The following is a 26,540-nucleotide window of genomic DNA, read 5'->3' as shown; positions in this document are numbered from 1 at the left end:
CATTAGCTCTCTGTGGTAAAACCTGTGGGTTAAATCTAAGCTGGTTTGTTCAAACTGAGTCAGGTAGTGGGTTTTGGCCATGCAGCCAGCAGATGTGGCTTGTGCCATGCAGGTGAGTGCTGTTCCTCTCCAAAAGGTGCCTGCTGGCAGCTGTCCTGGCCCATGGCAACTTTCAAACTGTGACTGGGAATCACTTCACAGAGGGCTGGATGGTCTGAATCAAAATGATGCCAGAGATCATGCTGATACAGGCTCATGCCTGGGCTCTGACTTGTTTAATAGTGCAGCTGTAACAATTGCACCCAGGCTCGTGGATCAGTGGTAGCCCACTGCATACTTCTCATGGGCTTAGTGAACTGAGCTGTAGTTCAAAAGCTGGGTGTTTCCCAGCTGCATCCAGCATGAGGCAATGATTGAGCCTTTTTCCAAAGGCGGTTGTACCTGGGTAGTGTTTCCCAGGCGGACGTGGCTGCTGTGGTGGAGGACCAAGTGTGGAGTTTGTGCTTCTGAATCACTGAGCATGGTAGATCCCTGGCACTGCTTCTGGGCTTAGGTTTGTAAGAACATCCTCTGGGTGCAGATGGTCCGTCTAGCACCCTATTGTGATAGCTGAGACCCCATCATCCACCACTAGAAGTGCTCTAGTTTTTATGAGGAAAGGGGTATGAAAGATATGATACATACTAGTAAAAACTGTGGTTGTGGTTTTTTTAAGTGATGCTGTAAAAACTCAAGTGACACCTCTTCCTACAGATAGCAGCAGAGAAGTCAAGCAACAATAAATATTGAAACAGTAGCACAACCTTGTAGACAGGCCTCTTCCCCCCCTCCCCATGAAAATGGAAATGAAGTGTAATCTTAGACATTATCAACTACTATAATAATGCTGTATCGTGCTAAAAGCCAGGGAGTGGAGCTGGTTGGCATTTGGAGCTGTTGCACGCTGTAAAGTTATTTCCTTTTTTTTGGAGGCTTTGGTTAAAAGAGCGTGCTTGACTTTTCTAGTAGGGATACAGGGCAACTGTGTCTTTTCGCCAATGAAATTTTGAGGCTGTGGGTTGTTTGCTAAAACTACCTGAACACCTCAGAGCCATGTGAAAGGAGTCTTCTTAATGTGGTCCTTGCATTTAACACTTTTGTTCTCTTTCTGTACCACTCTTTTTTTCAATCTCGGGAACCATCAGCAGTGTTGGTCTAGGACTTTTTTTCTCTGAGAAAGTTCCCTTCTCTCCCCATGGAGCTGAAAGAGGAAATTCATGAAGACTGCAATTTTAAAAGCAAAATCGGGCTTTTTTGTTTTCTGTTTGTTACCATACTAAACAAGATGGGATCTGGCCAGGGTTGTTATAGTAACTACTAAGATTTCCTCAAGAGAAGGAGAAAAAAATAGAACACAGACCCATTCATCTATTACTTCCAGTTTTTCATTCAGAGTTACATGCTGTTCTGTGGAGATAATTTGCAAGACACACAGTGTAGGTAATTTCAGTGACAAAAACACATACCAGTAATGAGCACAAATGGCTCTCCAGAATGTTGTGCTGGCACTCCTGGGTTATTTTCTAGCTTTGGAGGCAAGAAGGGTTGTCTTCCCTGGATCTGCAGTCATTAGTCATTCAGCTGTCTGGCTTTTCACCTCTGGATTATTGGGACGTCTACAATATTATACAGTGATATTTCATTGCTACTCATGCTAGGCAATAGCTTTTTCTTAGTGTGATATTTTTAAACAGCCATGAGGACAACAGGGGAAGGTGCTGTCAAGAACAACTTCAGAGGCTCAAGTCCGGTTGTGATCTTGTATTATATTTCTTCACAGGTTGGAAATGCCTGAAACAGCCTGAAAATCCCATTTGTTTCTCATGTTTGCAGTGCTTCATAGTTATCTGGTGATCAACCAATGCTCTCAACTGGTCTTTCTTGTAGCTGGTCGTTTCAGCTACAGAGCTTTGAGGGTTTTGCAGAAATTTGAGCCTGCCGAGAGGAGCATGGCCACATGCTGTGCTGTTGGATTTCATCCCACGTGCCCATTTCTCAGAGTCAGCTTTTCTTCTCTACCCAGTTCCTCAGCCCTTCTGGAGGAACAGTGCGTCACCCAGTGCTCTATCACCAGAAAATATCATCCTAATCCATAACTATTCCTCTTTTTGCCCAGTGTCGAGAGGACTTGGCTTAAATAATGAGGACTTACTTTTCTGTCTGGGTTATTGGATAGATGCGGAAAAGTATGGCCAGTGACTGGCCTTATCCATTGAAGTACTCAGGATGCACTTATGCTCCTAAAGAATGCAAGCTCCTTCCAGGAAAGGACTCATGTATTCACTCTATCACTTGCATGTTTTTTTTTATTAAGATAAGTTTAAATTTAAAGACAGATTTAGCATATATATGCATAAGGGAAGGGGGCTAAGAGTTATGACACATTTTTTTTTTGTTGCTATATACAGCTTGTCTGTTATGTCTACTTGGATGATGGTAGTTTGGTTCAAAGGGATACAAAGCAAGCAGCTGGAGGAGAAATCTACTGGAGATCACTAAATCTGCAAAAACCTCATCAGGCTTGGCTGAAAGCAGTGGGAGCCTGGAAGGTGCTTAGGGGAGACATTATTTCTGCTTTCTGCCTTCTTGCTTTTTGCCCTGTGCACTGTTTGTGGCCACTGTTGGAGAAAGTTTGAGTCATGTGGATGCTTTTCCTGAACCAGTAATGAAAACTTTTATAGGTTAAGTAATTCTGATTTTTGGAGCAAGGCAGTGTTTCCATAGCCAGCTTTTTAGGTGAAATGAGTGGTTGCTTAGCCTTTGAAGAAGGGGGGGGGGGGAGGGGGGGAGATTCTTGAATACACTCGATCATACTTCACCTTTGATATTCTTGTAAAATGTATAAAAACTGATGAATATAACTTTCTGAATTTCACAGTGCCACAGTAAAATGGGAGTAGAAGAACAAAAGAAAGTGCTCACACCTAGCACTAAAATATAGTCTAGAGTTGGCCTTAACTGTTTGTCTTTGAGACCCTTCAGGATCTCATCATAGCCTTGTCCCCTTTGGAATGGGGAATGAGCGCGCCAGCAGCCAAGGGTGATGCCTGGATCTGCAAGTGGACCTGAGCCCCATCTGGTCAGAGAAATCCAGAGCAGCTCTGGGAAGTCCCAAGCAAGAGGCTTTGCAAAGTGTGAGAAGGATGATGGGCAGCTCTTTCTGCAGGGGCATGTCAGGCACAGAGCATGGGACAAGCTAAGTCAGAGAGAGCCAATTTCAGGCCAACACACCCAGAAACAGGGCAGAAAACAGAAAAATTATCACTTGTTGCGTATGTGTAGTGACACAGGGCTATGAGCTTTGGCTGGTAGTGCTGACCTCAGCTTTATCACCCAGCATGAACAAACCCCATCTCTGAGCCCACATTTTGCCAAGAATATATAGATTTTTGCAGAGGTCATTTCTATCTGATGCTAAGCCTCATTTGACGTCTTTGTACAGACTCTCTGCTTCTGCTGAGTCGCTGCTAATCAGTGCAAGAACATATAAAATATCAAGGCTGGAAATAATGTGGTGCTGATGATGTGAGCTCAGCCAGTGTAAAAACAGCCATGAATCCCATCCCAACCTGCTTGCTCTGCTTAGTGAAGGAATTGCCACTATTCCATATGTCTTGCATGTTGAATGTTTTTGAGGACAATAGTCATTCATTAATTGCTGCTTTCAGGTTGGCGTAACTGCTGGCGCTTCCAAGGAAACAACAAAGTACTCTTTGATGTTTGCATGAAAGGGAGAAAGGAGTTTCCCTGCAACTGATCCCATGGATGCAAGCTTGTAATGAGCTCAGGGGCGCTCGCCTTATTTACAGGAGGGTTGTGAGAGTGGAGTTTGCAGTGACGACAAGGAGCCTTGCCACGATTACACTAAAACCACAGGGCTTTAGATGAAGCACCATGACACTACGTGTTATTTCAGAGAAAATATTCTGTATTTATGAAATGTCCTTCAGCACTAATATTAGAAAAGCTGCCAAAACAACAGCTAGTGCAGAAATGTCAAGCCGAAGTCGATGTTACTCATCTGGATGACAGATAACCTGCAGGAGGGGTTTGGGAACGTTTAGTTGAGTGATTTTTTTGGCTTAAATATTTGAGAGCCATTACTCAGTGATCTGGTGCTTGCTGCAGGCTTGGATAAGCAGATTTAACCACAGCGAAGCTGCTCTTCATATCCTAAGTTGTTCTTCTTTAGCTTGGTCTAGTCAAAGACTCTTTCTACCTGTCTGCTTCTGTCCTGTGGGTTGTGTTTTTTTTTTTTTTTTTAATTTCAAGAACTACACAGAGTATATATGTATATACTCAAGTATGCACACTATACACACACTATATATATATATGTTAAAATTATTATATATATAGTTCTTGAAAGTATTGTGTGTGCGTATAAACCTTGAATGCTTCAACTGCAGAACACTTTTCTATATATAAGAATAACTGTTCTGGGAGTAAATTGATTATTCTGACAGACTGGTAGCATGGCTTGATGCTCTTGTCATCCCGTGAACACATGAAATGTATTTAGTCTTCTATTTTATCACAATGTGAGGAAGATCTTTATTTACACATGCCTGTATTTGAATCACTGGTGATAGTCAGATTCCAACTTTAACTGCACTGATGACTGACTTCGGTAATTTTAGAGAGGATATAACTGATTTGCAGAACCCCCGTCTGAATGAGTGTGTAACAGGCGCTGTATAAAAGCAGCACAGGTCAGTGGTTCGGCATTGTGGCACTTGGAGATCATCTGAAGGATATGAAAATATCACAGTATTTCAGATAAATTAACTCAACTTGGACTTCAATGTGCAGTTATAAAGTGTGATATTAACATTGCCTTGCATGCCATGAATGCTAGGTCCAGGGGAGCTGCTCTTCTTTACACAGCTGTGCTGTGATCAGCCTAAAATTTGCTGTGTTTTAACTTTTTAGTAGGCACTGAGTTCTTAATGGTGATGCTTATTATGTGAAGGCTTCTGCCTTGCTCTTCCCTTCAGTTTTCCCCCACCAATGCATGTACTGGGAGAGGACATGGAGGCAAGGTCAGGTCTTCAATCTAAGCAGTTGCCCTGTTGACATCACTGGGAGATATTAATCTGAGAGTGATGTGGAGTGATACTAGTGTCTGAGATGGGTAATTCTACGTTGCACCGGAACATATCTGTTTTGTTTTGAACTATTTTCTGCCTTTAAGTGAGAACTCATTAATCTCCAAGATTCACTAGATCTCTGGTACCACACTAAAGACTCAGGTTTTTGTGATATCTTCTATAGACGCATTGCGAGGGGGAGTTTTTTTCTATTTTCTCTTTTGTTTGTTCTCTTCCTCTATACTGCTTCTGTGGTTAGCTACAAAACAGCAGGGCTGTGCCAACCAGCAAAACAGGTGTCCCTACATTCTTTTTCCTTTTCTATCATATGGGTAAAAGGACCCATTATGAGGTTTGCATGAAAGAAGGTATAATTCTGTAACTTAAATTCATTGCCTTCACTAAAACGATACAGTACAGGACAAGCATTGCAGAACACACTGCTGTTTTATTTGCAGAGTCGTCTGAAGGAAGCTGTGCAGTTGTTGGAGGATTACAAGCACGGGACTTTACCCCCAGGAGTCACCAACAAAGAGGTAAGAGGAAGAAACCTTTGTTAAATTTCTGCTTCTTCCTGCAGTCTAAAGTTGGGAGGATGAGGTGGCATTTTAGTCTGTCTAGTCAAATGCACTACTGCAGGACTTTTTGGGTGTTTCTACTGGTAAAACCCCATACTGGCTCTGTTTAGTTGATGGCTGACTTCTGCAGTGGTGCTTCTGAGCACCATTGCAGCTCAACTGCCAGTGTTATAGTGAATTTGGGTTGTTCTGAAGTTCCCATGTTATAAATGTTGCTCAGCAGAAGTGACAGCAAGTGGCTTGCAGTACAAACATACAAGTTTTTTATTTAGAATAAGTATAAAGTTAGCAGTTTCTGACTTGCAGACTTACCGATTATCTTTGGTCAGTGCTATTGCTTCCCTTTCCCTTGCAAAGTGTGCTTGTGCTATTAAAAGAAAAAAATGTGATTTTCTTTTTTGAGCTGAAGGCCAGTCCTGTAGGTTCTTGTACTAGTAACTGTGATGCATCAGCCCCCTCTCCTACTGTGTTCCTGTTGGTTATAATAACTGCCACTTCTTCATGGAAATAAATACTGTTTGGGCTGCATATAACCCGCTGGATGGCCTCCTGTTGTAGATTGTACCATCAGTAGTAGTACTGTGTGCTGGGTGGTGTTCCTACTGTTGGGATGGAAGCTGAAGGAGGTTGTGGAAACCTCACTGATGGTGAAGGTCTTAGCAGGGTTTAGGCAGCTGCTGAGAAAAGGATCATTTTTGGTAGAACTTGATTCTGCTGTGAGACAAGAGGGATGGGCTGGGTGATCTCTCCCAAAACCCTGTCAGTCCTATTTTCTGGACTTTTGTCTGATTCATCTATATGAACACAAGAAATTTGTGGAAGCAGAGATGAGTATTGCAGAGGGGCAGACTGCTTTTTGAGCCTTTTACCTCCAAATCAGTGGCATGAAACAGAAATCGGTCTTTCTGTGGGTATTATCTCAAACTCTCCTCCTTACCTGTCTATGTGTAGACACCTGACCATAACACCAGTATGGGGGCTTTTTTGTGGTGTGTGTTTGTGCATCTAGCACAAAAGACTTCAGCCCTATGTAACAATGCAATATAAAGAACAGCATGAACTGATTGGCAGACCTGCTGTAAAGTGTAAGGAGATGTAAGAAGCAGCCATGGCAAAGGACCAGTGCACCTCCCAAGTAAACAGTGATGGAACTGGTAGAGAGCTCTTCTCTCACAACCTGTATATCAAATAATCTCTTTTATTTTTTTTCCTGTTTACATGTAATTATTGCTCCTCATAAAAGACAAGCATAGCATGTAAACGAAGAAAATTAAAACTCACATTTATTTTAGAAAGTGACTACTTGTGTGGTAGGTGCTGTGTTGAGAGAGAGGCATGGCTTGAACAAAAAATCAATGGGAAATATCTCCTCCCTGCATGATGTGCAGTATGAGGCATTGCTGTCCTGGTCTTTTGATGTCACTGCATTTTTTCAATGATAATCTGATGGTAAGAAAAAAGAAACCGGGGTCAAGGAAAGGAGAAAAGCAGAAAGTGATGCAGCAGCAGATGACTCAGTTCCCGTCTGCCTTCAGGCAGATGAAATATAAGTCATTCACTATGGCAAACCACATGGACTTTTGACCTACATTTTGGCTTTTCCTAGTGAAAGACCTAGGATAAACCCAGAGTTCATTCAGAATTGCATTGAGAGAGCGCAAACAAAAGCACTGCGTTTCTTGTTTCCCTCAGTCATGGCAACATATGCAGGAGGTGAACCTTGTTATGCAAGTTGGAGGGTTCAGACTGTAAAATAAAAGCATGGGGCAGAGGAGGAGAGAGAAAATGATGCCAAAAATGCCTTTCCTAGACTAATGTTAGCACGTCAGTGTCAAAAATAATTTTTTTGTCGTGACACGGTTCACTTTGATCACAATGTCAATTATGTTAGAGGAGGTTATGTAGTTTTGCTGACTGTAGGATAAAGTAGCACTCCCGGGAGGAGCCTGGGGTGGAATTGCAGCATGTGCTTGTTGTATTTAACTGTGCTGTGCTGCATTAATTAAACCAAACCACAGGGAGAGGTGAGCGAGCTACAGGTAGATCCCATAAGGCTGTGAGACTTGAATGTTCACCCAGGATACCACAACCACTCGAAAAAGGGTAAAGATGGAAAGGACCTGAAAGCAGATGACAATCAGTGTGCCTAGGCTGCAGTGGGACAGGAGCAACCACAATTATGAAGCAGCTGAAGCTGCCTTGTTAACCCAGAGAAAGGATCCGTGAAGCCAGCAGGTGTTAGTCCTTCTTTACTTCTGGAGCTGGCTCATTGTAATGAAACAGGAGGTAAATTGAGGAATAAAAGTATCAAATGCTGTTTGGCACTCTTGTGATCCATCTGGGTGAAGTAAATGGGTACTTCAGACTGGATTAATTGGGAGCTTCCCAGTGTGAAGCTTTAGCAGCATGATGGGCTGGCCAGCGCTTGGGCCATGATGGAGATGTTCAAGGGACATCTGAAAGCCCCGAGTCCCTTTTGTCTGAGTGCTCTTCTCCCAAATGTACTCTTGAGTGGGCTTGAACAGATCATTTACCTGCATGTGATTGCAGTGAAGCTGGTGAAAATCTTCAAGATGTTGTTGCTGATTAGCTTGTGTGAGAGCATGGTTGTCGCCAAATGGATGGATCTTCATCCTCTCAAGCAAAGCACCAATTTAGAAACAAAATTCTCCTGTAGGAAGGTGTTACTTTGCAGTTTTAGGCTGTGGAATTGCACACTGCAATCAGTCATTGCACACATGGATATTCTTATGTGCTTTTCTCTTTGCATCAAAGGTGATCTTTGTAGTCTTTTATTGGCATTAGTTGTTTCCATACCCTGGGGCATCTTCTTGTCATGCAGCTCACGTGGTATTACTCTGCCTTTGTGTTTACTGCTATGCTGCAGTCACAAAATAACACTGAGTGTTCAGCTTTGCCAATGATGACCATTTCTACCAAAGAACTAAAAGGCCCAGATGATTTGTATGAAAATGGGTTTTCATTGAATATTAAAGTTGTGGTGACATCAGACATTGGATGCTTCTCTTGTTCATTAACCAAATATTCTCCTTTCCTTCTCTGAGACTGAGGAAGATCTAACAGTCAGTCTGATGGAAACAGGGCTGTGACTGCTGTCTCTGCAAGGAGGACGTAGGGCTGGACAATGCTGTCAGTGCGTGCCACAAAACTTGTGCTCTGAGTATCAGTTGTTTTCTAACTCCATGGCCAGTGAGGAAGGTGGAGAGGAGCATGCAGGGAGATCTGTGTAGCTGGCAAGCTTGCCAGTGCTGAATTAAATATGAGTGTGCCAGATATATACAGCTGTAAGTGTCTCATTAATTGCTGGTGCATTTGCAGAACATACGAAGTACTGCTTGATTGCTTTGGGGGAGGGGAAGCATCTCACTTGCATAGATATCACCCCAAATTTTCTACTGGCTAACCGAAGACACCTGGAGAATACATTTTTGCTTTCCTCAAGCTGAGTTTTACCATTTTTATAGCTTTTCTATGCACCACTATCTGCAGGATGGGCTCTGGCTACAAGGCATTAACAATTTGCGGTTGTTCTAGTGCTAATTCAGGGTTTGATGGAGCTCTGGAGAGGTGCCCACTCTGTGGCTCACGTGCATGGGTTGATGTTGGAATAAAAGACTGAGCTGTCTGATGTTTTACATAGCTGATAGCTGAGTGTCACACACACCTCTAATGCACTGATGAAGTTGCCATATGCTGGCAGAAGACCAGCAGATGAGAAGTAATTTGATTTTTGACTGGTTGGGGTTTTTTTTTTTTTTTTACCTCTCTGGCTGTGAACAGAGCTAATCAACTCATGTTCACTGTGGGTAAGAAGTGTATACTGGAGTGGTGACTTGACTCATCTGACATAGTAATGCAATTGTATCTGAGAGGGGCTAATTCACTATTACTACTCATCAGAAAGGCTGGGTAGGCCTTCATATGATGCTCAACAGAGAAACACCCTTTATCTTCTTTGTTTAACAGATGATTCAGGTTTGGTTGCTAGATAACCTTAGACATGCAATTGTACCTTTATAACAGGCTCTTTGGGTGTGGGTCAGATACGGCACACGTGTAGAAGAGAAGCCTGAATGGTCTTACGGGTTTCATAATCAGAATTAAAATCACAATCACCTTAGCCTTTAAAAATAACAGTTTGGCCAGAGTTTTAATGCATTGGCTTTCTAAGAATCCAACCCCCCACCCCCACCCCCCACCCCCCCCCCCGCCAAATATCAGCTCTGAGATCAAGAAGACAAGTTGTTTTGACAGAGTTGTTTCACTAATCTCCCAACTGATCCACTTCTGTGGTACGGCACATTTGACAGTGTTCAAATTCCATTTTTTTTATCCTCATTCAGAAATTTGTGGTTCTCATGAAGGATGGCAGGCAGTAGCTGAAAGCATAACAACAGCTCAGCACAATCTATATTGCTTGCTGAAATGGTTTCACCACATGAAAAATGGAAAATATAAAAGCCTAAAGCTATGTAACGGCAAGTATCTCCTCCACACTTATCTTCTTGACAGGGTTCTTGTATAGCGAGCCTTTTCCTTCTGCATTTTCAGAGCAGGTTTTTCAAAATGAGCTGAAATGGAACAATTATGGATTATCTAAAGAAAAAAAAAACGCCAAGCCTCTGAAGAGCCATCATCATCTAAAGAAAAAAACTTCCAAAGAGCCATAATTGTACCTTGCTCCAGTTCCCTGTGACCATCTGTAAGCCAGCTTCCAGAATAAATGCTTCTTCGCTCCAGTTACTGTCTCTGAAATGATTCATGGACACTAACACTGCCAACACCTACATCTCTTCCACTTTCAGGTCTCACACTCGTCCAGTAGCTCTTGTAACTTGCTCTTGAGCTGGAGTGATTTCACCACTTAGGGAAAATGACCATTAACTCAGGGTGGTAAAAACCGATTTCATGGGCATCATTAGTAAAATGAAGGGTTGATCTCTATAAACTGTCAATAGCTGCTAGACTGCTGATAGCTCTTTATTGAGGAAAAACTATAGGGTCTTTTCCTACATTAGAAAAATGTTTTAAAAGCATGATTTTTATCATAGGTATATCAATTATGTAGTCAGCAAAACAGAGGACAAATAGCTGCTTGGTAAGTATTCATTCAGTCCTATGTACTGGAGCAAGAAAATGTGCTCTGGTCTCTGCTTCTTCAGCTTAGCTTATTTACCCAACTTTTTCTTTGAATATTTAAGAGCCAGACTTCTTTTTTATTAGACATGAAGTTGAGTCTTTCACATTACACTTATTAAAACCCCACTAACTAAAAATGTTCTGTGTAGCGGAAATACCTCACACTGTTATTAAGCCCCTTCTGTGACAGGTTCTTATGATACCATAATTTTTCTCAAAAAAAAAAAAAAAAAAGGGTGTTTTTGATAATGCAACCATAGAACAAGAGCAAACGGCCTCACATTGTGCCAGGGCAGTGTTTGGGTGTGAGGAAACATGTCTGCACCGAAAGGGCTGTCAAGCGCTAGAACAGGCTGCCCGGGGACAGGGGGGAGTCACCATCCCTGGGGGGATTTAACAATGTAGCTGTGGTGTTTGGGCACATGGTTTAGTGGTGGCCTTGACAGTGCTGGGTTAACAGTTGGACTGGCTGTTCTTAAAGGTCTTTTCCAACCTAAACAATTATGTGATTCTAGTTCAGTTCTTTTGGTCATTTGGGGTAGGTATTTTAACAGGATTGAAGAACGTGCTTGGAGAATAAACTCCCTGAAGGCTTTGGGGAGGTTTGGTCTCCTGGTGGGAGATTTTGGGTGGTTGTGTGTCTCTGCATTGGGTGTTTGAACTCCATGGATCCAGAAGAGTTTGATGGAAGAAACAGCTGTTTCTTATGATGGTTTAGAAGTACAAAATTTTGCTGTGGAAACATCAAGAGAACTGGTGAGTTTAGTAAACTTCCCATTGCTTGGTTCTGTTTGGTGGCCGTATCCATTGATGTCCTTCATTTGGCTCCTTCTGCAAAGGTTAAGTGCATTTGAAGTGCCAACGTGTCATCTGATGGCATGTATCCCTTTTCATCTCCCTGTCCCAGAGGAAGCTAGAAACTAGCAGGATCCTTAGAAAGCAGGGGAAAAAAAGGAAGTGTGTGGGATTCATGTTGATGGAAGAAACTGGTTCAGTTGTCATTTATGTCCCATCTTTTCTAGCTCTGTAGGTACTGTTGTATTATTGCCCTTCTGTAAGTATTCCTTCATCTTGATCATGCATTCTTTGCACTTTGTGCTTCTCATTGAAGTAGTCTCTCGTGATACTTAAGCAACCTTTTCAGCTTGCATTCCTTACAGACCGCTCCATGGCAAGAGACATGTGTTAAAAGGCCCGCTGCTGCAAGCCGTTTTTAATGATGGTTTCTGCTGGCGGCTCCTGGGGTTGGCAGAATCCGGCCCTTTGCACGAAGCTCCGGTGGCTGGTGTGATCTGCGAGTGGGTAGGTGAAAATGACACACACAAGTGCACTGGGAGCCAATTTGCAGCAGAAGGTATAGACTGTAACATATCCAATTCTAAACAGGGCAGGCAATTCCCCAAACTGCCTCCTGGAGGGAAACTCCGCTGGAGTAAAAAGGTTTCATTTGAGGGAATAGTTTCTCCTATAAAAACAAGGGCTGTAAGATATCAGCCTGATAAACAAGGACGAAGAGCCAGCTTGCTTAAAAGCAGATGTTTTCTTTAGCTTGGGAGTGTCGGTGCTGAGGTTTAGCCTCAAACTAAAAGGCTGTACCAACTGCAGGGCATAATGATGTGGCTTTTGTCCTTTATCCTCAGGCTTCTTTCACTAATTTGTAGGATTGCATCTGTGTCCTCTGTGTGTGTGAGTCCCTTTCCCAACCTGTCCAACAGACCAGCACAGATTGGAGGAACAGATTGATGCTGGCATGTCAGCAGTGGTAAAAGTTAAGAGAAGCAGCACTCAGCGGCTATCAGATTTAAATCACTCCCATTTTACAACACAGCTGCTTTTTACTGTGTGATTTTTGTGCTCAGTGCTGCACAAACGTGCATGGCAGAAAAGCCCTTTTAAAGGCTGGTGAACATGGTGAAAGGGTGTTCAGTCGCTGAAGATCTGCCTTGGAAGGACTGCAGTAAGGTGTCAGTGCTGGGGAAATTTCACTGTGAACTTCAGGCTGCTCTTGTCTTTCAGCATTTCCTCCCACAATGCCTTATACTTTTATTTTCTTTACTAAAATTCCCTGCAGTAATTCTATACTTCAAACTACATTGCTGGCATGCCCAGCAAAACGTGTCCTTTCCGTTGTGCGCTGAATCATTTTTGCCTTCAAAATTAGGGTAGAAATAGCTGCTAAGTTATCAGCTTAATATCACTGCCTAATATCACCACTCATCAGCCTGATACTGCTCCAAATACTGAAGAGCAGCGCTGCTGTTCAATATATGGAGTGATGTTAGGCTGATGAGCAAGTTAGGATCAGAGCCCTGATTCACCCCATTTGTAGATTCATACCACTCTGTCCTAAAAATGTAGTATCTAAACAAGAAGTAGAATACAGTCTAAGAAATACAGTGATGAAGGTTCATTGTCCTCTTCTACCTCCTGTCTGTCCCCTTGGTCGTGATCTCAGGCTGGCACCCTGGCTTCTCCCTATGGTCCTGCCAGCAGAGAGAGGTAAAGAGCCACAGAATAGCAGAAGTGTTTGAGGGTGCTTCATGTGCATTGAACAAGGACTCTAGAGAATGAGTGATGATTTTTTTGTGTATGGTTTTTATTTTTTAATGCCAGGATGAGGCCAATAAGAGGTTTAAAAACTTGTATAATGAACTAAATGCAGCCTTTGTACGTTTGCAGCCATTAGTCTTACGGAGATGATTCTGTCCTTAAACATGCACCTGCAATAAAGATGTTACCTATTAAATTTATCATTCCCTGAACTTTCTATGTGAACGGGTACAAATTTGTTCTGTGCCCAGAATATTGCAAGGGAAAGTGTGATGCCATGGCAGCATGAGCTGATCTAAGTCAGCAGTGCCATGTCTCTGCCTCCTCTGCTCCCGGCCATGTGTTCCCACCTCCTTGCTGGCTTGCACTGGCACAGCTGGTTCAGAGAGCTGATCTTAATAAAAACTAAAGCTCCCTTCCCCCACTCCCAAAATGCTTCATTTTTAAAATTTGAACAGCTCCCTATATTTTCTGTCTGCTGTGTGTGGTCTATACCACATAGGGGATAGAGTGCATCGCTGAGGATGAGGGGTGGTGGGGCTGTGGTACCATAAACATATACCACCTTGAGCTGCTGAAGGTGAGGTATGTCTGTGATGAAGGTAGGAGATTAATCCAGGTTTCATAAGACCAAGGTCACATCTTGAGCTGTGGATCTTTTGCTGACTTAAACTCCTTGTAGCTCAGAGACACCAGGTGTTGAGATTTTTGATCCTTCTGGATCTTCCTCTTTGTCTGCTGTAGGATTGTAGGCTAATTCAGACTGGAGGGGACCTCAGGAGGTCATCTAGTCCAAGACAGGTCCCTAGATTAATTGTTGGAAATCTGTCTGTTCGTTTGACTGTATGTTTACTTATACATGCACCTTAAGATGCATGAATATCTTATTTGTTAGAAAACAAGGTAGCAGTGGAACAACTCCATTACCTGATTTTGTACCCTCAGGAACTCCAGCCTGAAAGCTTCACCCCTTCAGCAGAAAGCATTCTTCAGCTGGAGGGGAAAAAAAATAATTAAAAATAAACCCAAACTGAATGATCTGTAGTGAGAGGAAAAAGGGAGCTTTTTGAAATTGTCCCTTGGAGACAGACATTTGCTATTCTCCAGCCAGCCCCTTCCTGAGAGCGTTGGCGGAGCATGAACTGTGGTGTGTCAGTTGTGACTTCTCACTCTTCAGCTTTTCCAAATGCAGTTTTGGCAACTTGCTGTTTTGAAACTGTTTCATTTCTTCCCCATTAGTATCAGTGAAGTGAAAAGAGGCTCACCAGCTTAATGGGCATGTATTTATTACTGTGTTCTTCCTTCAATCATGTTAGCAGCGGGAAGAGCCGCTCATGCTGTCCCAGACACAGCAGAGAACAATGAATCTATCAGAGTCTAAACAGCATCCCTTTTGGAGAATAATAGCTTTTCTTAACAGTGTTGATGAAGAGCGAAGAGGTCCATTTGCAGTAAACTGTACTTTTTTCCCCCTCTGGTCTCTTGCAGGATACGATAAAATGTAGATATATCAGTTGTCCTGCTGCTTCCTTTTCTTCGCAAGAGAGTAGCCTAGTTGCTGGTCCAAGGGCTGAACTTGGACCTTCTCTCTTCTGCAGTCTAAATGTTCTCTGTGATGCTAAGATGGTCTAAGATAGGTCAGACATTTTAGGTGTCATTTCCAGACTGTCAGAGGACAAAAGGCCGCCCCTATGGAGCTTGGACAGAGGTGTTGTAGGTTAATGCACCTTAGAGAAACCATGCTAAATGCTACTGCTGATGCTCTTACCCAGTTACAAACTGGCTTTGCTTCATCTCATCATTTGAGGATTAAGAGAGTTTATCTAAAGTCATATCTAGATTATAAATCAGATTAGATTTGCAATCTCTGTGTGGCTAAAATAAACTGAAACAAATCTGATTTTGAGCAACCTAGTTGGATTAGCAAACCTGGTTTCCAAATCTGCACTTCAAACGTGTAATGTCATCTAAGTTCTTCTCCAACCCCGGCGCAAGTCATGGTTTTCAGTCCATGCCTCTTATTCTGCGTAAATCTTTCCAGAAGGATGCTGTGAGGATTAATTAGTTAATATTTATTGAGTGCTGCAAAGTGTTGCTTAAGCGCTATCTTTTTTTATCAGTCAGGACTTGATTCTGGTTCCACCTACACTTGGTTTTATATCTGTGTCAGTCTGTGTATTGCACTGGAATCGCTTGTGGATTCCAATCCGGTTCCCAATGTGGAGATGTTTGCCTTGACGTGCTGCGGTGCATACAGGTATCTCTGTTGATGCTCTTCTACACGTGCATTTGCTAGAAGGCTTTGTGGTTCTGCAGATGGGCAACAGCTCATGACACTGGGACTCAATGGTGCTTACGACAGGGAAGTTTTCCACTGGCATCCAAGAAGAGCAGTGGCTTCTGATGCCTCTTCTGCTGACTTATTTCAGTGCCAGGTGCAGGGCAGAAAACACAGATATGCTGTGTGATTTATCCCATGCATTGGGTCATTTGAGCTATATTTCCTTGGAGCCAAAACCTTTTTAATGTAAAGATTATTAGGACCAGGGTTGTAAAAGGTCCATTGGTGAGATTTCCTACTGAGGACCAAGTGTGGACAGTGGTTTATGTTACCTTGTTTTCCATGTTTATTAGTAAAGCCAGACATCAGATTCCATATCTATTAACAGGTAGGGTTAGGCACATCATCCAGGTTTTCAGACATTCAGGTGATACTAAATGTGGAACCAGAAGGTCTGGGATTCCACCATTGTAAATCTATAAATCTTGCTAAAAGCATTTAGCCCTAACCAAATGCTTTGGCTGGAGCTTGTGGTGTGCATTTGTCTGTACGTTACGTATCACTTTTCAAGTAGTGGGATTTTGGGACTGCTGGAGAGAAGTGGGAGAAAGCCATGCAAAGCATGAGTGATCGCACTCCTGGGGGAGAAAGAACGGGTGGAGAGCAAAGCAGAATGCGTTGTAGCTGTTCAGCTGCACCAGACTGCCTTGAGTTTGGCACTGGTGTTTAGCTTTATTGAAATACTAAAAATACATAGATACTTATTTGTTTTCATGTTACCTGCTGAGAGGTTCTGGGGATGCTGCCTGGAGTGAACTGACCACCATAAATGCCTTTAATAACTAGGAAGGCAGTAGGGAAGAATGTGTAAGAGAGGATGACATGTTGGAGAGTGCAGTGTGGCGGGCACTTCGGAGATCTTCATCTGTAACAGTGTAACCTTACAACCAATGAAAAATCTCAGAAGCATAGTGGAAAAAAAAGTGAAATAATATCAATAAGAAGCACCTGTTGTCGGGGTTGAATATCCTATTTCAGCAAGCAGGGCTTCAGTGGTGAGGCCATGCGTGGATGTTCTTTTCTAGCTCCATCCACTGCAGGTTCCACCTTCTTGCCAAAAGGGCTGTGAGGAGCAGTTTTGAATGGGAATGTCCCACGGTACTGCTGGCAAAAGGGATCATGTGAGTCTTCCGATATGTTTAATCTTATGCTGAAGACTAATGTGAGCTAACCCTGATCATGGGTGTGGTGGAGCTGCTGCTGAGTGCTTCTGTTTCAGGCTGGTGGCCATGTGGAAGGACCAGATGTGCCCAGGTAGATCTGTGGGAGATCTTTTGGGAAAAGATGTAGTGCTTAAGTCTGAAATCCCTAAATGTTCTAGCAGAAAATCTTCAACTTTCATCAAATTCTTATTAGAATCCAAAGAAACTGTATCTTTGTAAGCCATGCTAAAGTCCGTATGAGCTGCTTTGGCTTGAGCCAATCCCAGTTTGAGCCTGAACTAACTGTGTAGGTCCCATCTTAAAGCCAATGGAGAGAAGCAAGCACTGCTGGGATGCAAGTTGTGCAGCCTGTACTGGTCACCTAGTCAGGATGAGTCGAACCACTGACATAAAGGAAATCCAGAGTATTTGCCATAGTAGGTATTTATTATGTTGTAGATGCTTGTTGGGGGAGATGAGTCCCACTATCAGTTACCACCAGTAAGGTGTCTTACTCTGGCTGTTCAACTGCCAGCTAAGGGATCTGGAATGAGGTTAAAACTTGTTTTGAGCATTCACTATTGCTTGGCGCTAAAGCGAAGCTGGATCCCTGTTGCTGTAAAGAGTAAATTTTGCCTTTTTTCTTCTGGCTTCATATCATTTAGGCAATTGGGGTTATTGGAAAGTGCATCTGGTTTTGGAGACTGTCCCTCCGAATGGCCACTCACATGAAAGCAGCTTGCTCTTCTTCAGAATAAGCTTTGCTGCATCGCACATTCCACTCCTGACACCCAATATTTGGAATTCAGTGTGGGATAGATAATCTGAGCTTTGCTTTAATAAACCTTGCAACTCCTGGAGTGTGAAACTACTGATGATTTCTGATGGATTGCAAACTTCAGGCTGTTACCTTTTTAAAATGAAGTTTTTGTGGGTGCAGGCAGGATCTTGTGAAAGGGTGAGAACCTCCCTGACAAAGCAGAAAAGGGCTGAGCAGATTTTGAGATGGAACTCTGTCTCCATTTGACTGGACAAATGAAATAAACTAACTAAAAATACTCATTTTTCTGAGGATTTCCTCTTCAACCTTGTCTTTACTAGGGGGATTTTGCAAGCTGTTGTGAGTGATGATGGTGCAAAGCCTGACATGATTAGACCACTTAGTCTTTGCAGAACTTTGCAAAACAACTGTTGTGTTTTCTCTTGCACACAAGGCTCATCTACCATGTGACTCTTCATCAGCTGTTTGAAAACAGCCGTGCCTTGACATTATGCGTTTGGACCAGGCTGCCCAGGGAGGTGTTGGAGTCACTGTCCCTGGAGGTATTTAAAAGACATGTAGTTGTGGTGCTTAGGGACATGGTTTAGTGGTGGCCTTGGCAGTGCTGGGTTAGCAGTTGAGCTTGATGATCTTAAAGGTCTCTTCCAACCTCAACAATTCTGTATTTCTACGTGTGTTTAACTTGCAGTTAGTTGGTAAGGGCTTTTCTCCATAGAGTTGTTCCTGACGTGGCATATCCAGAGCACACACCCGTGGATTTAAGATCATTTCAACGTCTATTACTGTACTGTGCAAGGGACTCATCTCCTGTTGGTGCATACAGTTGAGGGAGGGAAGTGTTAGAGCATCTATTGCAGATTTCCGACATCAGTTCTGCCTTTGTGCCTCCACTGACGGTAGGGAGGTGGTTGCTGGCAACACAAGGGAGTAGGTGGTGTGAATCTGTCAGTGCTCTCCTGACCTTAGACACCAGAGGTGAGCTTCAGCGGTGTAGTAGGTGGTCTGGATACAGCCAGCTGCGCTCGTGTAGGGTGGAGTTGGCTGCTTGTTTTAGCAGTGTTGGAGCCTGCTGTAAACATGGATGAATGGTTTGTAAACATGGTTTTCTGATCTAGGTGAAACTTTGTGTAGAGGGGGAAAAAATTCCCATATTTGAGTCCAGGAGGACCATGAAATCCTACTGTATTTAGTAGGAGGGAGGTTAATCTTTTAAGGTTAACTGGTACCCTTTCTACTGTTTTTACAGTGGCAGGTGTTAGCTAATAGATTTGGGCTGGTTATATTCTTTAAATAAATACTTCTTTTGAAAACTATCTCTAAGCTGTGATTCTGCTGCTAAATAAGGAATGCTAATGAATGTCCTGTCAACCAAAGATCATATCTGTTCCCCAAAATTTATTCCAGCCTCTCGCTCCTTACTGCAGCTTTGGTTCTCTTTAGATCATGGCAGTCTTTCATACCCTTCCTTAAACATCATAAGTACATAATGTTTCTGTATAACTGAATTCAGTTCCTGAGTTCAGAGTTTTAAAGCTATCTGCTGTAGCTGGTGAGCAAACTGGTGAGTATCTCTTCCTCAAAAAATTGTAGAAAAAACAGAATCCTTGGAAGAGTGGATGGATGGATGGAAGTTTCATCCATGAGTCTAGTGTCCTGAAGTGCTGGTGCCTGGAGCAGATTCCTCCACGACCATGAAGGACATCTCCATGAAGCAGAGCCTGATCTGTCCTGGTGGAAGATTGCAATGGCCACAGGCTGGAGAAACTTGTCCGTTACTACCTGCTTAGGTTGCTGAGCAGATAATGGAATATGTTAACAGTGCTCCAATGCTTCTGTCCCCTTGTCCTCTGATCTCCTTTGGTGTAAACCCACGTATGAGCAGATTTGGCTCTTGCATCCAAATTTGAATGGTGGCAAAACCCTGTGTAACTAACTTTGAGCCAGTAATATTCAGCTAAGCTGATGTAAAGGAAGATCGTCTATTACAGGAGACCCAACCAGTACAGGCTGACTATATTTAGAGATCACAGACCTAAATCTAACATAAATTGAGCACGAATCTGGAGTTGTTCCATGTGCTCCAGTGAAGATGCTTTGGATTCACGCTAGTGTAAATGACATAAAAATCTGGCTGCTTCTCGAAGATGGCCGGAGAGAGCGTGAATGAAATCCCCAGCAAAAATAGAGACTTGCTCTCAGAAACGAGCCCCCCAGCTGGCAAGACTTGTCAGAGTACTGGAGCTATTGAAAAATGCTGCAGACAGAAAATGAATTAGAGGATAAAAAAGTGAAAATGAGCTGGCAGAATCTTTAGGTGACTCATCAGGTGCATCTTGTAAAGTCTCTTTCTGAGAAGTAATGAAATCGCATATTCTAACAATATTTGCACTGCAGCAGGAAAATGCATAAATATTGGGATCAATTAATGAAATTAGATAATGTGACCAAAAAAGCCATAGCGCTGGCTCGGAAACCATCCCTCTTCCTTTTTGCTAGTCTTGGTGCTTGCAGTTGGAGAAGAAAATCCCATGGCTTTGTGTCATATCCAAGATATGCGAGACCTGGGCAGCCACAGGGTTACTGGAACACTCTGAATAGTCACCTGCAGCTCAAGGATTTTCACCTTTACCCCATGGAAGTTCTTGAGCTGGTGGGCAGGCAGGAGCAGAAAAGCCCTGGTAGCTGTCAGGGCATGCAGCCTCCCACCCTCTGGATTTTAGGATTGGTGAGGGTAGACACATCTTGTCTCTGCTAGCCATAAAGATTGTCTCTTTGTGTCCCTCAGGCTGTTTTTCAATTGCAAGATGGGCAAATAATGGTTTTCTTTAAAAAGGGAAGTTTTTCTCAGGAAAGAACCCTGTGGATATATGCATCAGCCTGTGACATTTCATATTCCAATAACTCATCACATGCAGTGGAGTCCATCACAGGGCTTCAATTCTGGAGTGAGAGCTGAATTTGGAGTGAAATACTGGGGTTGCTGGTATCAGTGGGTCAAGTTATGCTATTTATAATAGGGTAATTACCTTATTCCAACAGTATTTTAATGGACTTATATTTAGGGAAGTCACTAAAACTTGGGTGAAGAATGGCAGAATGGGGCTTAATTTATACCATAACGATGAAACCTTAAGCGTGAAAGCCTGTATTGCAGAATACGCACCGGTGCTTGGGTAGGTATTCTGGTGGGTAATCGTGAGCTCTCCAAGCAAAAAGAGCTATCGCCGTCTTCAGATTTATCAACAGCAAGAGCAGAACTCATCAGGTTATCCTACCCTTGGTTTGGCACTGGTACAACTGTTGTTGGAATAATTTGTCTGGTTTCTGGCGTCCTCGATTCAAGAGGATGTTGACAAATTGGAAAGATGTAAAAGAGCCATGAGGGTGGTTAAAAGATTGGCAAATGCTCCTTGCCAACAAAACAGCCAGTCTCCTGGCTCAGATGATTTTTTTTTTTTTTTTTTCTTTAAGGGAAGGTTAAAGGGTGGCTTTAGCAGCTCCAAGTACCTGTGTGAAGAACAAAAATAGGCAGCGCTGGAGGCTGTCAGACAGAGGTGTAACGCAAGCCAGTGCCTGAAGTTGAAGCCAGACTTGAGCTGAACAGAACAGTTTTTAATAGTAAAAGCAATGATCTGTTGTGTTATTTTACGGGAGCCCTGGTTTTTCATCCATCTCTAGAATTATATACATCAAAATTGAGATTTTTTTTTTTGGAGATTGTAATTTGCATTTACGTGTAATTCATGGAGGAAAGACCTCTGGCTTTATTAAGCAGGGGGCAAACTATGGGTTTATGTGTATGCCAGAGCGTCTCTTGATGTTGTGCACCTACTCATTAGCTCTACCTGCATCTCATGTAGGACGTTTCTTTCTCGGTGCTTATGGATCTCTACTGTCTGAGCCAGGTTTGACGTGTTTTGATGCTGCTGAATTACAGTCAGTAAATAACAGTAGGGGCTCATGAGAGTTTTAAATGAGATTTTTCCTCTTCACGAACATTTTTTTAGTGCATTTCCCTTGTGAAAAGTGAAAGCTAGTGGTGGTTTATTTTTAATCCAGGTTTTATTTGAAAAGATATTTCTTGTTTTTCCCTGCAGGACTTGCTCCACCTTTGTTCCCCAGCAAGCCTCGATTTCCGCAGGAAGCTCATCCAAGGAAAGGCTGTGCTAAATTTACCTTTAGCTCTACGTGTGGCAGAGTTACCGAGATAATTCTTGATTCATAAAGCTTATAGCAGAGCGTGAAGTCTGGCTGCATTCAATATAAGAAAGAATATCTTCTCTGCCTTGCTGGTCTTACTGGCCGCACAGATTGAAGGAGCTTGGTGTCTTTAAATACATCCTGGAAGAATGCAGAAAATGAGTCTGTTTAAAGCAGTCCCTCGCGTTCGTTTACTACAGCAGCTAAAAGATGAATATTTGGGGTTTGATATAAAACTACACTATTCTTTTTTTCTTTTTTTTTAATACAATATTCTCTTTTATTTTTCTAGCTGTGGGGAGCTCAAAAAATAAAGCAGGTAATAACACTTTTTTAATATTTCATTATTGTTTTCAACTGTTGCTGCTTTTTCCCTTTTTGCTAAGCCATGCTGTCCTCTTCTCCATTATTGACTTTGCCAGTTGCTGTTTTGTCTTGCCACAGAAATGTAAATGCAGAGAACACTCTTGCCACCGAAGAGTCTGAATTACTTTTTTTTGTATTTATATATTTTGATGTCTTCATTTTCTCTTCCCTGTCTAGTCAAGAGATTTCTTGTCTCCAGTCTTTTGAAAATAGTTTGACAGTTCTTTGGTAAGGCTTGTAACTGTGCCGTACTTTCCTCCTCTGCAGTCCCGGGTCACTTGGGGGTTGATTTTTTTGTCCCCAGCCAGTTAATGCCAGTGCAACTTCCTGGGCTCATTGTAAAATTTGATGAAAAATGGGCCAAGTGAGCTTTGTTGTCTGTTTATCAGTAAAGCAGATTTCAGATTTCCGTGGAGGTTGGGCTGTCCACAGCCACCAGCGTTGGCCGAGAAGCTGTGGATACATGTAAGGGCTGAGTTAAACAGCAAATCCAAATCCTGTGGCATGTGAGGGGATTTTGTTTGGATGACCCTTATAGTGACAACCAGAGTGGGCCATACCTCTGTGTTTTTATCCAAATTCAGCTGGATCCTGAAGCAGCATTTCAGGCTTCCTACAATGTGCCGTGCAGGCTTATGCAGGCCTACCTGCAGACGGGGGCTGTTCCTCAGGCTGAATCCATCCATCATGGCTGAGCCACACAAGTCCTTACAGAGGTCTCCTGTGACCCATTTGCTTTACAAGCAGCAAAAAGTGATTTACATCCTTGTTCCCTCCCAAGCAGGCAGCCCTGCCCTCACCATTCCTCTGCCATAGCGAGGGCTTTTCCTTTCTATCGTAGGGCAGAGTTTCAGCCAGGACATTAAGCCGCACCTCGGTGGAGATGCTTAAAACAGGCAGGGACAGAAATTAGGTTTCCCTTTTCCCCTGCTAAATCTGCATTAACCCCCCTGGGGTTAAGGTACAGTGGTGCTTTGCCCTTGGGGATGTTACGGTACCAAGAAAGAGCCACTTTCTGTATTTCAAGTTAAATTATTTACTTCTAAATTATTAACCTATGCTAAATTATGTAAGGAGAGGGGAAAGCAGCATTAGGAGGAGTTTTTTTGAAGGTTGCTGAAGAATAACTGCCTTTGGTCAGAACTGCAAAAGCAAGGAGGGTGCTGAAATGCATGAAATCCCCCCATACACTCTGCTTGAAGGTGCTATTTGTAGAGGCTGAATACTGGCTTCACTGCACCTTGCCAACTGTTGCTGTGCTTTACTGTCTGTTTGCTGACTGTTTTACAGGCCATCATCCATCCTGATACAAATGAGACCATCTTCATGCCTTTCCGAATGTCAGGTATAGTATGTCCCAATCGGGCAATCATTGATTTTACTGAGAACTTGTACAAAATGTGGGTTTTTTCCTCCTGTTTTTGAATTGCATCTTTAGACTGACATCAGAAAGATAAAGGCTAAAATCCCTTTGCAAGTGAGGAAAATTAGGATCCCAAATGCCTACGAGTGCTCTAGTGCTTAATATTTTCCTTTCCTTGAGGTATTTTAATGTGGACTCAAGCTAACGTCTTTTCTGGCATTTCTGAGGTATCCGTCACTAGAACAGGCATTTTAATTTTGCAGTAAACAGTGAAGCCTGATGCCCAACGAGCAGCTTAGGGTTTTGCTCTCCAGGAGAGAATAGGATGAACCCTATTTTTCTGTGTGTGGTGGTAGCTAATAGCCATGGCATTGGGAGCTCAGGAAGGATCAGCTTCCTTGTGGCTTAACTGGGCTGCTTAATGGTGAAATCATTGCCTCTTCCTCCCGTTTTGGGATGTCCCTCTGCCATGCACAGGTCCACAGCTACCTCTGCTGTGGGTTGAATAGCAGCTCTCTTGAGTATGCAAGGGCAGCCTTGGTCCTTTCCTAAAGGATCTATTTAAATAAGACCTTTTCGATGTTTTTTGGCAGGAACATCTTCACTTGAATACTGAGCACAGAGGAAAATACCAGGGTTGGTGGGTTTTGTTCTGCAGTTCTTTGAAGAAGGATGATGTTAAGGGTAAAGTAGAGGGAGAAAAACCAGGACCCACCACTTTGCTGCCTTGTTCTTTATTTTTTAATTTAAAAAAAAAAATTTCTTCCTCTCAGGTCTTTGCCCTTTCTGACTGTAAATTGGATCCATGAGGCTTAATTCAGTAATATTGGTAAAATGTTCCAAGACCTTCTAGTGGAAGTCATAGAGATGAGTTATAATTAGCACAAAAATTGGCAGACTTAGCAGGGGAAAAATGTGAAGCATTTGATTTTTGTGGTGCTCAATAAGATTTGGGGTAAAGGCTTATTTCTAATATAGAGAGCTTTAACTTACACCTATGATTAAAATAGTCCCTCTCTCCTCCATGCTGCAAATTTACTTTCTTCAGCTTATACTCTGTTCCTTTTTCTACTGACCTAGAAATAAATGAGCTCTCCTGGTGTAAAATCACTAGTGGAGATGTTGATAAAGCAGGTGGTGAAAGAGGGAGGTCCCACCTATTGTGGCATGGTCCTGCTCCTTAACTGGCACAGGCTCTTCAGCTTGTTAGATGGCTTCATGAACATCTTCACCTTCCTGTCCTGGTGGGACCGGCTTCAACAAGAGGGAAATGGGCATGGAAAGCTGGAGAGTTTTCTTCTGGGTTAGCAAGGGTAGGTTGTGGGAGGGTCTGATGAGCAACAGAGCTAGCATGAGGGAGGGAACAGATTGCGTGACTGAGCCTGGGAAGGGGGACAGGATCTCCCTCTTTCTCTGGCAGTGAGCCACTAGGTCAGGTCAGTTAGCACCATTGTGGCAGCACCCATCTCCTCCTGGTCTGTACCAAGCAGCTCCTGGTCTGAGCCATCATCCCTTTGCTTTTGCTGGTTTGAGTTTTTGCTGGTTGCCTAGCCCAGTTCAACAACACAGTGCCCTCTGAAGCCCTCATACCACGTCCTGGCACAGACTGGGTTTACTGGAGTAAGCTTTAGGGTCTAGATGTTATTAGATTTTCAGAGAAACTCTAAAACTGCAACCCAAGACAAGCCAATAGAGGATGGGAAGGGGATTGGGCAAAAATCAGAACGCTGCTCTAGTTGATGCTTGGTGTGTCTGGTGTAGGTCCACAGACGTCCCTGCAGTGGTATGCAGCTGGTGGAAGTGAGTGCAGCCTGTCATGCTAGGTGTGGCTTCTACTCTAAACTGATAGATGTCTTAGATGTGATTTTTTTTTTCCATCCCCAAACTGTATTACAATGCATACATCTCTCTTTTTTTTTTTTTTTTCTTGTTTTTTAATAGGTTACATTCCTTTTGGAACACCCATCGTAAGTACTTTATCATCTCTCCCTGTTCTGTTTGCGAGTACTAAGAAATGCATTTTTTAGCACTCGCAGACAATTCTGCACATTCCACCTTACTGCCTTGTGACACATTCACGCAGGGTTCCCACCTTTCCCATTGCACATTAGCAAGGGCTTTGTCATGTAATACCTGCCTTATGGACATTGTGCTTGAGTTTATTTATCTATTTAATGTTATTTGCCCAGCCCCCTGCAACGTCTTCAGCTTTATCTTTCCCTTCTGGAAAGGGAAGACCAAGATGAGCTCATTGCCTGCAAAATGCAACTTCTGCAACTCTCAGATTTCATCTTTGGACACTTTTTTTTTTTTTTTTTTAATTTACATGTTTTACAAGTCGCTTCCTGAACATGATGAGCTACAGCACGGCGAGGCCGGTGTTGTATGCTCTCGTCTTGATTAATTAAAACAGCAAGTGCTTTCCGTGGGGTTATTGCTAAGGGCATTTTTAGTTTGTACTTGTTATTGTGAAATTTGTAAAGCATTTGGGTGCTCTTGATAGCAAAAACCAGAAGGGAGATAATTCTGCCTGTCCTCCTAATGCTGAAACCTCAGCTTGTCTTCAGGGACAGGAATGATTAATTAACCCCATTTTGCAAATGGGGAAACTAAGGCACAGAGTTTTGGCCAAAGTTGGTGCCAGAAGGTAGTTGGTCCTACTGGCCACCAGTTTTTGGCTCAGTTTATTAGATCATGGATATTTAAGTGGTTGAAGGAGCAAAATCTACTGAATTTAATCTTCCTAAACCCAGTGGGCCATGGCACAGTACTTGCTTAAAGGTAACGATCCCTTCCCAAATGGTGATAGCAGGGTTGCTAGCACCTGAAACCAGAAATCATCGCGGCTGTTACTATTTGTTGTTGTGTGTAAGGGTTTGGTGGTAACTTTGTATGGGGCATTTTAAAAGAAAAGGTTAAACAAAAATGAG

The 26,540-nt window shown here is 42.8% G+C and overlaps 1 protein-coding gene across 2 annotated transcripts in view; it reads left to right on the top strand.

Annotated features, from left to right (window-relative positions):
* SFXN5 (sideroflexin 5) overlaps positions 1-26,540 on the top strand; it is a 107,106-nt gene that overhangs the window by 18,230 nt on the left and 62,336 nt on the right. Inside the window, exons 3-6 of one of the 2 annotated variants that reach the window (XM_055697940.1) lie at positions 5,588-5,665; positions 22,174-22,200; positions 23,538-23,592; positions 25,552-25,577. In XM_055697940.1, the coding sequence (XP_055553915.1) occupies positions 5,588-5,665; positions 22,174-22,200; positions 23,538-23,592; positions 25,552-25,577 (186 nt within the window). The remainder of the gene's footprint in view (positions 1-5,587; positions 5,666-22,173; positions 22,201-23,537; positions 23,593-25,551; positions 25,578-26,540) is intronic. The other variant, XM_055697932.1, reaches the window with a different exon arrangement.

Source organism: Falco cherrug, chromosome 1 (assembly GCF_023634085.1).
Source record: "Falco cherrug isolate bFalChe1 chromosome 1, bFalChe1.pri, whole genome shotgun sequence".
NCBI classification, from domain to species: domain Eukaryota; kingdom Metazoa; phylum Chordata; class Aves; order Falconiformes; family Falconidae; genus Falco; species Falco cherrug.
Note: the sequence above shows the minus strand (reverse complement) of the source record. Positions and strands in the feature narration are given on the sequence as shown.